The 15,904-nt window shown below is 35.2% G+C and overlaps 1 protein-coding gene across 1 annotated transcript; it reads left to right on the top strand.

Annotated features, from left to right (window-relative positions):
- The first annotated feature begins 775 nt into the window (after nucleotides 1-775).
- Nucleotides 776-15,381, top strand: LOC131046255 (disease resistance protein RPV1). Its single transcript, XM_057979942.2, has 10 exons — nucleotides 776-1,343; nucleotides 1,428-1,547; nucleotides 1,714-2,027; nucleotides 4,538-4,701; nucleotides 4,799-5,838; nucleotides 5,923-6,195; nucleotides 6,323-7,744; nucleotides 7,853-8,410; nucleotides 8,498-8,983; nucleotides 14,671-15,381. The coding sequence occupies exons 1-10, from the start codon at nucleotides 1,209-1,211 to the stop codon at nucleotides 15,379-15,381; spliced, it is 5,223 nt and encodes a 1,740-aa protein (XP_057835925.2). The 5' UTR covers nucleotides 776-1,208.
- The last annotated feature ends 523 nt before the right edge of the window (nucleotides 15,382-15,904 follow it).

Genomic DNA, 15,904 nt, shown 5'->3' with positions numbered 1-15,904 from the left:
CATAGATCCTAAATGGTACATCGAATTTCAATGATTTATTTTTTGTTGTCTCTGTATGTGACTAAACTGATTATAGGTATTGTTCTAGCTTCCGGGTAGTAACAACACATGTTGTGGGATCCATTATGCGTGCAAGGACCAAAAGTGGTCATTTCAAAGTGTCACTCGATACCTACTTAAAGATGCCCCAATAACCATGCACTACAACAATCTCAAAAATGGCCAATACTTATGTAGAAATGCCCTAGTAGTTGTGCATTGTGGGTACCAATAAAGGTGAACAACTCCTTCAATTAAAGTCTAAAAATTGTAACTACTAGGGATAAAATGAACCATTATTAATACATGCAAAATTTATTAGTAAACTTTTAGTTATAATTTTTTGGTTTCTTTAAAATTAACAATTGAAAGATTGGGTAAATGAGGAATTTAAACCATAAATAGTGCTCTTCCCCTACATGATATATCTTTTTTAGTTTTTAAATCAATACAAAAATAATACAATAAAGAAAGACAATCCAAGAACTACCCTCCAAAACTGAAGTGTCAACACAGGATTATACTTTACGAATCTCTAAGCAAAATCCAAGCAAAAGTAGCAAAGCACAGCCGTCTTAAACAAATATACCTCTCGAGAAAATTTCTAACGCGTATTTGGAAAAATTGCTTTTGATACGAGGCATATCACTTCAGTGGCCCACAGGGATGCCATTATCTTATGTGATGTGTAATTGATTTGCTGGATCACACAATTCACCACTCACTGCCCTTTCTTTCCACCGACCTTTGAAAGATCACGACGACTCTGCTTGATGATCACATACCTAGATTTAGGATACTTCCTCGCAGGATTCCCCTAACTCTCTCATTTACATGGAGCATACCATGTCCGAAGACGAGAAAAACTTCCCAATGGACCCACTACTTTTTGTTCTCCTTATCTTTTTTTCTGCCGAGAAAGCGAGTTATGAACTTTCCAGGAAGCAGCTGAGAAGATAACAACGACTTCACAGGAAGCAGGTCGGAAGATAACAAGGACTTTCATTTTAGCCGTGAAGGGCAAGGCAGCCTTGCAGACGTGCTTAAACAGGTAATGCAGTCTCTATGTTCCATTCTACATACACATTAGCTCTCAAACAGGCAGGCGTGGAGTTATCCTAAGCGATTCATTCTTTCAGATCGTCTATTTTTCATTTGCATCCATCATAATGGCTTCCGCAACACCCCCTGTTACGCCTGCTCAAATTATAGATCAGGTTCTCAAAGCAGGCATAAGCACGCCAGAATATCTCCAACAGTTAGTCACTAATATTGACACTCTTCTCGATCAGTATACTAACAAGGTACAAACCCTTTACTTTTCCAGACACATATATTGGTATTCAGAAATTCGATTTAAGGATTCTTTAATGAGGTTTTGTTTGCAGGGGAAACAAAAAGCCACTAATGACAAGTTGGCTTCTGCGCAAGCGGGGTTACCCTCTCCATCCCACGTTGCCGCATTTTCAGAAGAAGCATCAAAAAATGTCAAGCTTATTTCCGATCAGGTGAAACTTTACGGTCATGTATATTCTTTTCCCCCGTGTTTTCAAGACCTAGAAGGAAGGTGATTTTTTATGGGGCACTATCAGAAATTTGTTTGGCGGAAATAGTTTTTCCCTGGAGGGATTCCACCTTATTTGTTTTAAATTTAATGTTCTATGTGTTGTGCAGATATCCAAATCCAGTGGCGACAAACATGATACAACAATATCAGTGTTAAATGCACTTGGCAATGTTCATTGGGTCGGTGTGGGATTTCTACTGGTGGCTGCAGTTATTGAAAGGCTGGATAAAATAAAAGCGAACAAGAAGGAGTGCTTAGGACTTCTGAAATCCATGAACGATTTGGCCAAACAAATATTGCAGCTTCAGCGTCTTCCGCATCTGAAGGAAGAGATGCAGGACAAAATGAAGGAATCTATACATCTAATTGTGGATGGGGTAATCTTATGTTATGTACAGCAAAAAAAGAAACGTCTAGTAAGGTACGTATTTAAATTACATTAGGTAGAAAAAAATTTCGCAGTATTTTTCCCCTTTTCTCTAGTTGTGAATATTAGCTATTGAAATATATTATTAGAATATAAAAATCTATTAAACTAAATTATTGTATCGACGTGTATAGGAACATCAATCTAGAAACATTGGCCCAATCTTTAGAAATTTATTAACGTTTCAAGTGAACAACAAGTTAGTTTTTCTCACAACAAAGTTACGTGTAATAGTTTAAGATTGGATATTTATATTATGGCTATATAAAAATGTATTTAAAAAAGAGTTTATTATAGATTAAGTTTTATCATGTGATATTCGTGTGAGTTTAGTTTGGATTAGCAAGTACTATTCAAGTGATCAGTTCAATTGACATTAAGATAAGAAATTAGAAAAAAATTAAAAAAATTATATAAATAGATTTGTTTGATGGGAACAACGTGATGAGAGGAAAGCCAATATCAATCTTTGAGGATGGTGCAAGGAGATAAATTAGAGAGCTTGATACTTAGCATGAGTAGGACAATGGACATGAGAAAATCAATCACCAATTTATCACAAGAGGATAGGTCAAATTGGGCATGAAGGTCATGCCATGAGTGCCATGTAAGGGTTGATTAATCACATGGATCTAATTGAAAATACACATACCTCTATCAAATAGTAAGTGCACATAATGTGGAGAGAGCTAAGGGTTGATTGTCATTTTAAATCAATTTGTTTGACCAAATGGAATAAGTAGGAAGTTCAATTTGCACCTAAGCTCTAAAAATATTTCAAATTTAGAAACCTCAAGATTGTTTCTTAGGCCTTCCACATACTATAAATTTATGGAGAATCCTTGACTACGAAGAAGAGTACAAGAAGTTGATCCTACCAATTGACCACACACCATTTCTCCTTTATAGTAATTGATGTCACTTTATGTCCAAACACTGCTTTTCTAGGCTCATCCTCATGAATAACTTTAGCAAACCATTTAGAGATGAGATATTACGAAATATTTAGGATTAATGGATCTAATTTAAATTTCACCTCATATAAAATACAATGAATCGACAAAGTGGCTCTATAGCCTTAAGACCACGCCATCTAGACCAAAGAAATCATCTAATCAATTTAGTAAATTCATCATATGATATATCATATGTTGGATGATATCTAGGTGGAAGAGAAATATACATGAGAGGCTAGAAAGATTTAATTTTTTTTCACCAAAACTGTGCTAGTAAAGAGATTAACTTCTTAGCATGGTACATGGCTTTGTGTTCGAATGAATTAATTAACCCTATAGATATGTCATTAAGATAAATCCACATGCTATAGATAATTATGAGGTATCAATCGATTACTTTATGCTTGGTTTGCATCCACTTAGTAGAAATCCATCAAGGGAGAGATAATCTTATCATAAAGAAGTTTTTGTTAAGCATAGAAAGTTTAGATCCTAAGACAATATAATACAACTCTATCACTCGTCATTTGAACTACATGGAGAAATTAGAGGTTATATTCAAACAAAATTGGATCGGGTATAAAGCTTTGAATGATCATGGAGATTGTTACAACCAACACCAAGTAATTGGTTTAAAGGATAAGGTAGTCAAGTCATTACCAATAACAATAGAAAGGAAGGGCGCAAGGGGCAGCCTTGGCAACTGGATCATTAAAGATGGAAGGAAGGTTGTGAGGGATTCATTCACAAGAAGGAAGGCATTATTATTATAAAATAATAGTTAGATATGAGAGAGAAAGAGACTTTTAAATCCCAACAAAATGAGCATTTTGAGAATAAAGGGTTGGCAAATATGGTTATAGGTCTTCTCAAAATATAGTTTAATGAGGATGACATCTTGAAAAACTTATTTAAGACTATTAAGCATTTTTTCACACCAAGAAAATAAAATGGTTCACTTTTATTTTTCAAAAAATAAAATCTAGTCTTACTCTAATAACCATAGGACCAAATTTTTTTGAGTGAACTAACTTCACAATGATTGATAAGCTTTGACGATATTCATCATTATCTTATTTTCTTAATACCACAACCAATCTTATCATTTATATCAATATTAATCAATACTTTAACCATTTTTTCTTTATATAACATATCTCTCCTTAAAATTTAAATTACAATAATACTTATAACATCATAGATTATTATTTATTTACACTCAAATTATATACACTGACTTTTTCCCTATTATTTTGTATAAATATTTATGGTCAATTGTCAAAAAATTAATCTTTCCTAGACTGTACTATAAAAAAATAAAAAATAAATAAATTCACAAGTATTGATACAAATAAACTGTCTTAAACATATTTTAAGACACCTTATTTGATTTAACTTATTTCCTGTGTATAACCAATGAGAACAACTTCTAGTATCTTGTCATCTCTCAACTTCACTTGATTTTAATTAAGCATTATTTTCTTGCGTAGAAAAAAAAAACATGTTGCCTTTCTCCGTGTCTAAGATTTTATTGCATGTAATTGAAAGATTGTTGGTAGCTGGAACGGATGGAGAAGAACTTGCACACCTTCGCAATCAAGTGGATGAAATGTGCAGGACGCTCCATTCGCAAATGAGCCTCTCTACTTTAGATGTTGTGCACATCAATATAGCACGCAGCCAACCACCGGTTCCATTCCATAATTCTACAGGTAAATTATCACCATAAATTTTTCAATAAGCTATTTGTGCATGGCAACTTATGGTCTCTATATTTTCTAAAAACTGTTATACTGTTTTTATCTGTAGTTGTGGGCATAGATCACAAGATTACTGAAGTGATTCAACTCCTTGAGTGGGATAATGACAATCCAGTTGTGGCCGTGATAGTACACGGCATTGGTGGAGCCGGAAAAACTACTTTGGCAAATCAAGTGTTTGCATCTTTGAATCTGCAGGCCTGGAAATATTCTAAAGTCACTGTTGTCAAAAATTTAGAATCAAATCCTAACATAGAAGAAATACAATCTGAGATTTTAAGCGACTTGACTGGGATAAAACATGATAAGGTGAGAGATTTTCAGGATGGACAACAAAAGCTGAAATCGATTATGGAGAAAGAAGTTGTTTTCATATACATCGACAACATCTTAAAGAGAGAACATCTGGAACATCTTATACCCAAGCTGATCGACAGTCCAAAAAAAGTGAGGATTCTTGTAACAGCAAGAAAAACAAATGTCTCCGGAGTCTTTGAAAGCTGCAGATTTAAACCCTGTAAATTATACGCCATTGAATCCCTGTCTGTAGAGGCATCCCTTGAAATTTTGTTTAGGAAAATTGATACTGAAAGATACATTGATTCCATGGTGGAAGAAAGGCCTCAGGCTAGGGAGATTGCAAAGAAATGCAGTTGCTGTCCCCTGTTTTTGGAAGTGGTGGGAGCGTATCTCCATAAAAGAAATAACAAAGTTGAAGCTTATGAAAAAGTTGTTGGCTGGCTAAGTGATGGAAACGATTTCAGCTGTGACAAGGAAGACTCTTTTGAGGAGTCTAGAATTCTGTTTGCATACCATGAACTTGCACCCAGTGCTCAGGAGGCGTTCCTTGATATCTGCTCATTCTTCTACGATTGGGAGTGGAATGAAGTTGCCTGCATTGTGGGAGAGGAAGAACTGGATTGTCTACTAGAGGGTGCTCTGGTCAAAAGAGTTAAGGATGAATCTAACCCTGATGAGTCTTATCATCTAAGCATTCACGATCTTATATTGACAGCAGGTCGTAATAAATCAAAAGGCAATCGATACACAAGTGAAGATGATATTTCTATGGCCATCGAGAGTGAAGGGGTATGAAAACTTTAAAAAAAATTTAAATTGTTAAAGATTGAAATTTCGTAAATTTACTAATTTTTTGGGTTTGAATGCATCCAGGATCTGGCCCAAACAAAAGGAGTTTGGCTAAAATACAACAGAAAGCCGTTCCACGTGTCTGCAGAATTATTAGACACTATGAGTAGGTCTCTACGAGTATTAGGAATGGATAGCAACACAATTGTGAGCGGGCAATGCGGTAAACGGTTTGATGAGTTGAGGTTTCTACAAGCGTGGAAGGTACCCAATTTGGCCATTGACATGTTGAAGCTTAAAAACTTACGCTTCATGGATTGTTGTTTCCAGGAGAACGAAATTTGGAGCCTACCAATGGTAAGTTGAAGTCAATACTCACTTTTTCTTTTTCTTTTTTTTTTCAAATATGACCAAATCATTTTCCTTCCCCTCTCAATTAGGATCTGTTTTACGAATGTCGTTAATAAGCCCATTTTGGATGCAGCATTTTTCTGGATTGCAAGTACTCAAACTTAGGAAGATTCGTAGAACTGATATACAGGCAGAGATAGAGTTTGGGCATCTTGCCAAATTAAAACATTTGGAGTTGGAAGGATTTCATAATAAAGAAATCTTAAGTTTTGTAAAGGTTTATGGTCTACAGAAGCTAAAACTGTCGAGCATTGAAGGTCTGAAGGAGCTCCCAGGGACAATTGGGAAGCTCGGATCACTACAGAAGTTACATGTATCCAGCTGTGATGACCTGATGCGGTTAGAAGAAGGATTTGGAGAACTAAGCTCCCTTGTTGTGTTTGAGTTGACAAATTCCAGAAGTTTGCAAGAACTCACATGTGATTTTAAGAAGCTATTGTCATTACAGTCACTCAACTTATCCTATTGCCCCAATCTCCTTCGGCTACCGGAAGAGATTGAAAACCTACCATCCTTAAAATTTGTAAATGTTAAGGGCTGTAGTATGTTGACTAGTATGTCGAACAGGGTTTGCGAGTTGTCTTTCTGGCAGAACAGAATATCATTGGATGGTTGTAAAAGCCTAAAGGCGCTTCCCATTGGCTTCGGTCAATTCAGTTACCTGGAAAGTTTGTGCTTAGATAAATGTGAAAGTTTGCAAGAATTGTGCGATGGCTTTCACTGCTTGGCAGGGTTGAAGATTTTAAAAATGTATGGATGCAAGAGCTTGTCAAGGCTCCCTGAAGGTTTCGGCCAGCTTGGATGTTTGGAAAACTTATACTTATCAGGGTGTGATAAGATACAAGAATTGTGCAGCGACTTTGGATGCCTTGGAGCTCTAAAATACTTGCATCTGTCGAAATGCAAAAGCTTGTCAAGGCTCCCTGAAGGTTTCGGCGAGCTCGGATGTTTGGAAAAATTGTACTTATCAGGGTGTGATAAGATACAAGAATTGTGCAGCGACTTTGGATGCCTTGGAGCTCTAAAAGACTTGCATCTGTCGCAATGCAAAAGCTTGTCAAGGCTCCCTGAAGGTTTCGGCCAGCTTGGATGTTTGGAAAACTTATACTTATCAGGGTGTGATAAGATACAAGAATTGTGCAGCGACTTTGGATGCCTTGGAGCTCTAAAACACTTGGATCTGTCGGAATGCAAAAGCCTGTTCAAACTTCCCGATTGTTTCAGTCAGCTTGGATCCTTGGATACGCTGGATTTATCAATGTGCTGTAAACTGGAGGAGCTTTCTTGCGATTTTCATGGCCTGACATCGCTTATAAAACTAGACCTGTCAAATTGTGAGAGCCTAGGTGAAAATTGGGTGGACAATGTGGGGTCTATTCAGAGGTTGTGGCGGCTAAATATTTCACGGAGTGAAAGGATGATCAGGCGGTGGATAAAAATGCAAAAAGAAAAAGAAGATTTGAATTTCGTGGTGATAACAGGCTCCTCCTGGGAGGTAGGAGTGGTGATTTATCTCCAGCTGATATTTAATTATATTTTATATTTGAATGAAAGTCATCGCAGGAAAGCTTTGAATCATTCCATTACTTGTCTTGCTTTGCAGGAAACAGAGGAGGGACGGAAAGCTTTGTTATTGAAGGCAGTGACATCAAAGATATTTAACGAAGAGGGCCTAATGATTGACATTCATGGACGCCCTTTCTATTCATCGTCCCTTCCACTGGTCTCCTCTCTCATCTTCATTATTGATGTTGCAGAGCATAGTAGCCGTCAAATAGATGGTAACTTATTTGAAAAGGGTATGCGACAACTAGAAATGAATTCAAGAGCGTGCTCAATCCTATATGCCGGCAGACATTTCAGTGCATTACCGTCTGAGGTGACAAAGAGAATTGTGGCTTATACACCTCCAAGCTCTAAGACTTCCGTATTCTTTGATAAGGTGTCTGCTACATTCCCCAAAATCTCTGGAAGACAAACCTCTGTTTTCAGAGGCAGAGTTGGTTTAGAAGTAAAAGAAATAAAATGTCCGTCTGTATGGGAAGATGTGTCGTATATATTAAATGAATCAGCTTTTCTCTCAAGAGCTCCGAGTGAAAGCAATGTTGAAATCCTGAGAGCCATACTGCAATCAGATTTCCTCCTCAAGAAAAATCAGCAGGTATTTAATGTTTTTGGTTTCTTAATTTCGAACTTTTTTTACCAATAAGAAGGCTTTTGTACCTAAAATTCAATACGAAAATTGTAGGTGAAGCTAGTTGATTTACAAGGAAAAGTGATATTACTTCTCCATACAAAGTTAGTCATGCGCCAGGGGCGCTATTCAGCGTTCAATGATTTCTATATGAAGATCCAAAGCAGCCATCACAATCTCGTTGAGGTGATCTCGGTTCCATATTGTCATGAGATGGACAAGGAAGAGTTTGAGAGAGTTGCTGCAGATGTTCCATGGCCAGTGGTCCCTAATCCATGGTTCATTCAACCGTCATTACGGCATTTCTTTTCATTATCAGAAGTCCCAAACAATTCATCTTCATGGTCTCCAACTGTGATGGTATTGGATGGCAAAGGAAGAATCTCCAACAAGAACGCATGGGAGATGATATCAAGGTGGGGAGAGGAGTCATTTCCATTTTCTCAGGATCGTGAAGCAGAGCTCAGAAAATCAGAATGGGAGAAGATGTGCAACTACAACCAATTTGTTTTTCGAAGTCTGCCCTTCACTCCAACAGAGGTGAAATTTAAGTAATTAGATTATTTAAAATGTCATTCCTTTGAAGACATATATATGATAGGATGTGTATGCATGTGGGAAATTTATCTTATGTGTGTTTTATCTGTTTCTTCTATAACAGGTGAAGGAGGGGTCAGCATGTGGAGAAATGATGATGTTATTTGTGGGTAGAAAAAGTGACATGTCGGAGTTCAGTGCTGAGGTGGAATATGCTCTCACCAAGTTGAAAAATCATTTTCAACTATATTATATCAGGAGTAAATGCCCTTTTAAAAAGTGGGGAACAAGTGATGAAACGAGGGAGTACAACATTCCCTGCATCTCGGGTAAGGAAGGATACAGATTTTGGGAGCATATGAAGTATCTGAACAACGATTTAAGAAAAATGGGAAGTGACGAAAAAGTAGTAAAAATGAGAAATATGGTATGTGGTATTATTAGTGCAGAGGTTGGGAGTGAGAGAGACAAGGAGATAAGAGTAATCGTAGTCGATGAGAAGGGGAAGATGGTGAGTGGGAGAGGAAAGGAGGTTGTAGAGGCACTCTTGCAGTTTGTTCAGAATGACTCAAAATTACCGAATGAAGTTAAAATGGGAGGAATTAGAGCAGTTTTGGAGGGGCAAAGGAAAGACGGGATAATCCATTCTAAACATCATCCCCATCATCTTATGCTTCAAATATCTAATCTTTATGCATGCCAACGCTGTAGTCTATGCTTCAAAAAGATTAAATATTATTATTATCAATGCAATGTATGTGAAAATCATGTAATGTGTGAAGAATGTATTATAGAGTAGCAAAAGTTTAGGAGTCACAGCTACGGTTTTGTAGCAGCATCAGTGGGGATGCCGCACTTTTACAATACATCAGAGGCTAAGTTTTTATTTAACACATTTGAAATATGGTTGTTTTCAACTATCAGGGTTAAATGTTTATTTGTATAAAAGTGAACACAACTTTTCATAAATTTATGATAAATAGAGAACAAATCTTTCTCATTTTTATAAGTTATATCAAAATATTGATATGGCATGTTTACTATATAAATTAATGTTATAATTAAACATAAATAATTTTAAAAGAAGGTAAAAAAGTTAAGAGTTCAATTTGATTGATATTAATTATTATATTTAATTTTATAAGTAATTATCTAATTTTTTATTTTTCTTTAATAAATGCGTAGTGTAAATCACATTTTAGATTTAAATTAGGAATTCAAAATAAAATAGCAATTAGATCTAGATTAAATAAAAATTTTAAATTTTAAATTTTAAATATAAATTGTAATTGAAAGGTTAGAAAGCTCGTAATGGTGAAATTTAGCTTGCAATTTTCTTATTGATTTTTAGATTCATTTAGCTAGTTTATCCTTTACATGATAAGTGTATATTGGCATGACTTTTTACTTAATTTTTACACATAGCACAATCCTTTAATATACATCTTTATACTTATTACCAACAATTACTTTTATACTACAAAATTTACTATTTATTGTCTTGTATCAAATCCACATTTGTTAAAGCAATCTAGGTCACCTACATCATTATTAAAATGATTCACAATCTTTTAAATTCTAAATTCAAACTATGGGGCGTCATATTTTACGTCCAACTCATGCAACTTTTTTTGAAATTTGAGAAATTTTATAAAAAGAGTTAAATAATCTATAATTTTATAAGTACCCTAAAAGAAAATGTAGAGTTTTAGTGATTTTGATGCATTTGGCATAAAAATCCCAATCTTCTATTGTATTGAAAAATATTATCACAACACTTGATACAACCATATTCACATTGGTTGAAGAGTTAAGTACTTACATTAATTATGTAATATTCTAAGAATTTTTTTTATATCATAATTAGTCTTGACTCTTTTTTTTTTTAATTGGGATTTTAATCATTAAGGTTGATAAGTTGATTTATGTTAGGGTCTATTTGAAGATTTTAATATTTATATCTTTGCATTTTCAATGAACTTACTCTCTTAAGTTTCCCTCAAGATAAATACTACCAAGTTATTAATGTTTCAAATATATTTTTAAATTTCATATTGTCTTTCAAAAATATAATTAGCATTTTAATACAACCTTTATTGTGTCTCAATAGTATAATCTTTATTAAAGTTTAAAAATATTATTCTCAATTTTAATATTACTCTTTCATTCTATCTTGAATACTCATAAGCTATTGCCTATTGCTATTATCCATGTACGCCTATAATATATTAATGTGTTCCTTAGATTTATGTCAACTTTTGGTGTAAAGTTTGCTAATGAACAATTCATTAAACCCACCCTTATAGAGTGGCACAAACATTGCAAGAGCAATGTGGAAAAGAAACATTGACAAAATATCTAATCTATAAAAAATGAGAAAGGGTATACTCCACAATTAAAATCAAGGTCATATTGCCCAAATCAAAATTAAGGATATACTATACAAAACAAAAACTAGGGATACATTATATAAAATCAATAGATGTGGAAGATGTGAAGGCGGTGTTGAACACACCCCAAGTCTAAGAAGGGGATTGAATCAATCATATAATTTACACTAAAATTATATACGCTGACTTTTCCCTATTCTTTTGTATATATATTTATGGTCAATTGTCAAAACAAAATAAATCTTTCCTAGTCTGTAATATAAAAAAATAAAAAATAAATAAATTCACAAGTATTGATACAAATAAACTGTCTTAAACATATTTTAAGACACCGTATTTGATTTAACTTATTTCCTGTGTATAACCAATGAGAACAACTTCTAGTATCTTGTCATTCCTCAACTTCACTTGATTTTAATTAAGCATTGTTTTCTTGCGTAGAAAAAAAACATGACAATTATATGTTGCCTTTCTCCGTGTCTAAGATTTTATTGCATGTAATTGAAAGATTGTTGGCAGCTGGAACGGATGGAGAAGAACTTGCACACCTTCGCAATCAAGTGGATGAAATGTGCAGGACGCTCCATTCGCAAATGAGCCTCTCTACTTTAGATGTTGTGCACATCAATATAGCACGCAGCCAACCACCGGTTCCATTCCATAATTCTGCAGGTAAATTATCACCATAAATTGTTCAATAAGCTATTTGTGCATAGCAACTTATGGTCTCTATATTTTCTAAAAACTATTATACTGTTTTTATCTTTAGTTGTGGGCATAGATCACAAGATTACTGAAGTGATTCAACTCCTTGAGTGGGATAATGACAATCCAGTTGTGGCCGTGATAGTACACGGCATTGGTGGAGCCGGAAAAACCACTTTGGCAAATCAAGTGTTTGTATCTTTGAATCTGCAGGGCTGGAAATATTCTAAAGTCACTCTCGTCAAAAATTTAGAAACAAATCCTAACATAGAAGAAATACAATCTCAGATTTTAAGTGACTTGACTGGGATAAAACATGACAAGGTGAGAGATTTTCAGGATGGACAACAAAAGCTGAAATCGATTATGGAGAAAGAAGTTGTTTTCATATACATCGACAATATCTTAAAGAGAGAACATCTGGAACATCTTATACCCAAGCTGATCGACAGTCCAAACAAAGTGAGGATTCTTGTAACAGCAAGAAAAACAAATGTCTCCGGAGTCTTTGAAAGCCGCAGATTCAAACCCTGTAAATTATACGCCATTGAATCCCTGTCTGTAGAGGCATCCCTTGAAGTTTTGTGCAGGAAAATTGATACTGAAAGAGACATTGATTCCATGGTGGAAGAAAGCCCTCAGGCTAGGGAGATTGCAAAGAAATGCAGTTGCTGTCCCCTGTTTTTGGAAGTGGTGGGAGCGTATCTCCATAAAAGAAATAACAAAGTTGAAGCTTATGAAAAAGTTGTTGGCTGGCTAAGTGATGGAAACGATTTCAGCTGTGACAAGGAAGACTCTTTTGAGGAGTCTAGAATTCTGTTTGCTTACCATGAACTTACACCCAGTGCTCAGGAGGCGTTCCTTGATATCTGCTCATTCTTCTACAATTGGGAGTGGAATGAAGTTGCCTGCATTGTGGGAGAGGAAGAACTGAATTGTCTACTAGAGGGTGCTCTGGTCAAAAGAGTTAAGGATGAATCTAACCCTGATGAGTCTTATCATCTAAGCATTCACGATCTTATATTGACAGCAGGTCGTAATAAATCAAAAGGCAATCGATACACAAGTGCAGATGATATTTCTATGGCCATCGGGAGTGAAGGGGTATGAAAACTTTTAAAAAAATTTAAATTGTTAAAGATTGAAATTTCGTCAATTTACTAATTTTTTGGGTTTGAATGCATCCAGGATCTGGCCCAAACAAAAGGAGTTTGGCTAAAATACAACAGAAAGCCGTTCAACGTGTCTGCAGAATTATTAGACACTATGAGTAGGTCTCTACGAGTATTAGGAACGGGTATCAACATAATTGTGAGCGGGCAATGCGGTAAACGGTTTGATGAGCTGAGGTTTCTACAAGCGTGGAAGGTGCCCAATTTGGCTATTGACATGCTGAAGATTAAAAACTTACGCTTCATGGATTGTCATTTCAAGGAGAACGAAATTTGGAGTCTACCAAAGGTAAGTTGAAGTCAATACTCACTTTTTCTTTTTCTTTTTTTTCAAATATGACCAAATCATTTTCCTTTCCCTCCCAATTAGGATGAACTGTTTTTCGAATGTCGTTGATAAGCCCATTTTGGATGCAGCATTTTTCTGGATTGCAAGTACTCAAACTTAGGAAGAGTTGGAGAACTGATATACAGGCAGAGATAGAGTTTGGGCATCTTGCCAAATTAAAACATTTGGAGTTGGAAGGATTTCATAATACAGAAATCTTAAGTTTTGTAAAGGTTTATGGTCTACAGAAGCTAAAACTGTCGAGAATTGAAGGTCTGAAGGAGCTCCCAGGGACAATTGGGAAGCTCGGATCACTACAGCAGTTACATGTATCCAGCTGTGATGACCTGATGCGGTTAGAAGAAGGATTTGGAGAACTAAGCTCCCTTGTTGTGTTTGAGTTGACAAATTCCAGAAGTTTGCAAGAACTCCCATGTGATTTTAAGAAGCTATTGTCATTACAGTCACTGAACTTATCCTATTGCCCCAATCTCCTTCGGCTACCGGAAGAGATTGAAAACCTACCATCCTTAAAATTTGTAAATGTTAAGGGCTGTAGTATGTTGACTAGTATGTCGAACAGGGTTTGCGAGTTGTCTTTCTGGCAGAACAGAATATCATTGGCTGGTTGTAAAAGCCTAAAGGCGCTTCCCATTGGCTTCGGTCAATTCAGTTACCTGGAAAGTTTGTGCTTAGATAAATGTGAAAGTTTGCAAGAATTGTGCGATGACTTTCACTGCTTGGCAGGGTTGAAGATTTTAAAAATGTATCGATGCAAGAGCTTGTCAAGGCTCCCTGAAGGTTTCGGCCAGCTTGGATGTTTGGAAACATTGAACTTATCAGGGTGTGATAAGATAGAAGAATTGTGCAGCGACTTTGGATGCCTTGGAGCAGAGCTCAGAAAATCAGAATGGGAGAAGATGTGCAACTACAACCAATTTGTTTTTCGAAGTCTGCCCTTCACTCCAACAAAGGTGAAATTTAAGTAATTAGATTATTTAAAATGTCATTCCTTTGAAGACATATATATGATATGATGTGTATGCATGTGGGAAATTTATCTTATGTGTGTTTTATCTGTTTCTTCTATAACAGGTGAAGGAGGGGTTAGCATGTGGAGAAATAATGTTGCTATTCGTGGGTAGAGCACCTGACATGTTGAAGTTCAGCGCTGAGGTGGAATATGCTCTCACCAAATTGAAAAGTCATTTTCAACTATATTATATCAGGCGTAAATACCCTTTTAAAGAGTGGGGAACAAGTGATGTAACGAGGGAGTACAACATTCCCTACATCTCGTGTAACGAAGGATACAGATTTTGGGAGCATATGAAGTATCTGTACAACGATTTAAGAAAAATGGGAAGTGACGAAAAAGTAGTAAAAATGAGAAATATGGTATGTGGTATTATTAGTGCAGAGGTTGGGAGTGAAAGAGACAAGGAGATAAGAGTAATCGTAGTCGATGAGAAGGGGAAGATGGTGAGTGGGAGAGGAAAGGAGGTTGTAGAGGCACTCTTGCAGTTTGTTGAGAATGACTCAAAATTGCCGAGTGAAGTTAAAATGGGAGGAATTAGAGCAGTTTTGGAGGGGCAAAGGAAAGACGGGATAATCCATTCTAAACATCATCCCCATCATATTATGCTTCAAATATGTAAACTTTATGCACGGCCACGCTGTAGTCTATGCTTCAAAAAGACTAAATATTATTATTATCAATGCAATGTATGTGAAAATCATGTAATGTGTGAAGAATGTATTGTAGCAACATCAGTGGGGAGGCCCCACTTTTACAATACATCATAGGCTAAGTTTTTATTTAACATAGTTGAAATATGGTTGTTTCAACTATTATGGTTAAATATTTATTTGTATAAAAGTGAACACAACTTTTCATAATTTTATGATAAATTGAGAACAAATCTTTCTCATTTTTATTAATTTTAAATGTTTTTTTATTTTTATAAGTCATATCAAAATATTGATGTGGCATGTTTACTATATAAATTAATGTTATGATTAAACATGAATAATTTTAAAAGAAGGAAAAGTTGTTAGAGTTTAATTTGATTGATATTAATCATTATATTTAATTTTATAAATAGTTATCTAATTTTTTATTGATCTTTAATAAATATGTAGTGTAAATCACATTTTAGATTTAAATTAGGGATTCAAAATAAAATAGTAATTAGATCTAGATTAAATAATAATTTGAAATACTAAATATAAATGATAATTGAAAGGTTAGAAACCTCGTAATGGTGAAATTTAGCTTGCAATTTTCTTCTTGATTTTAGATTCATTTAGCTAGTTTACTCTTTACATG

The sequence above is a fragment of the Cryptomeria japonica genome, chromosome 7 (assembly GCF_030272615.1).
Source record: "Cryptomeria japonica chromosome 7, Sugi_1.0, whole genome shotgun sequence".
NCBI lineage: Eukaryota > Viridiplantae > Streptophyta > Pinopsida > Cupressales > Cupressaceae > Cryptomeria > Cryptomeria japonica.
This window is presented reverse-complemented; position numbering and strand designations above follow the sequence as displayed.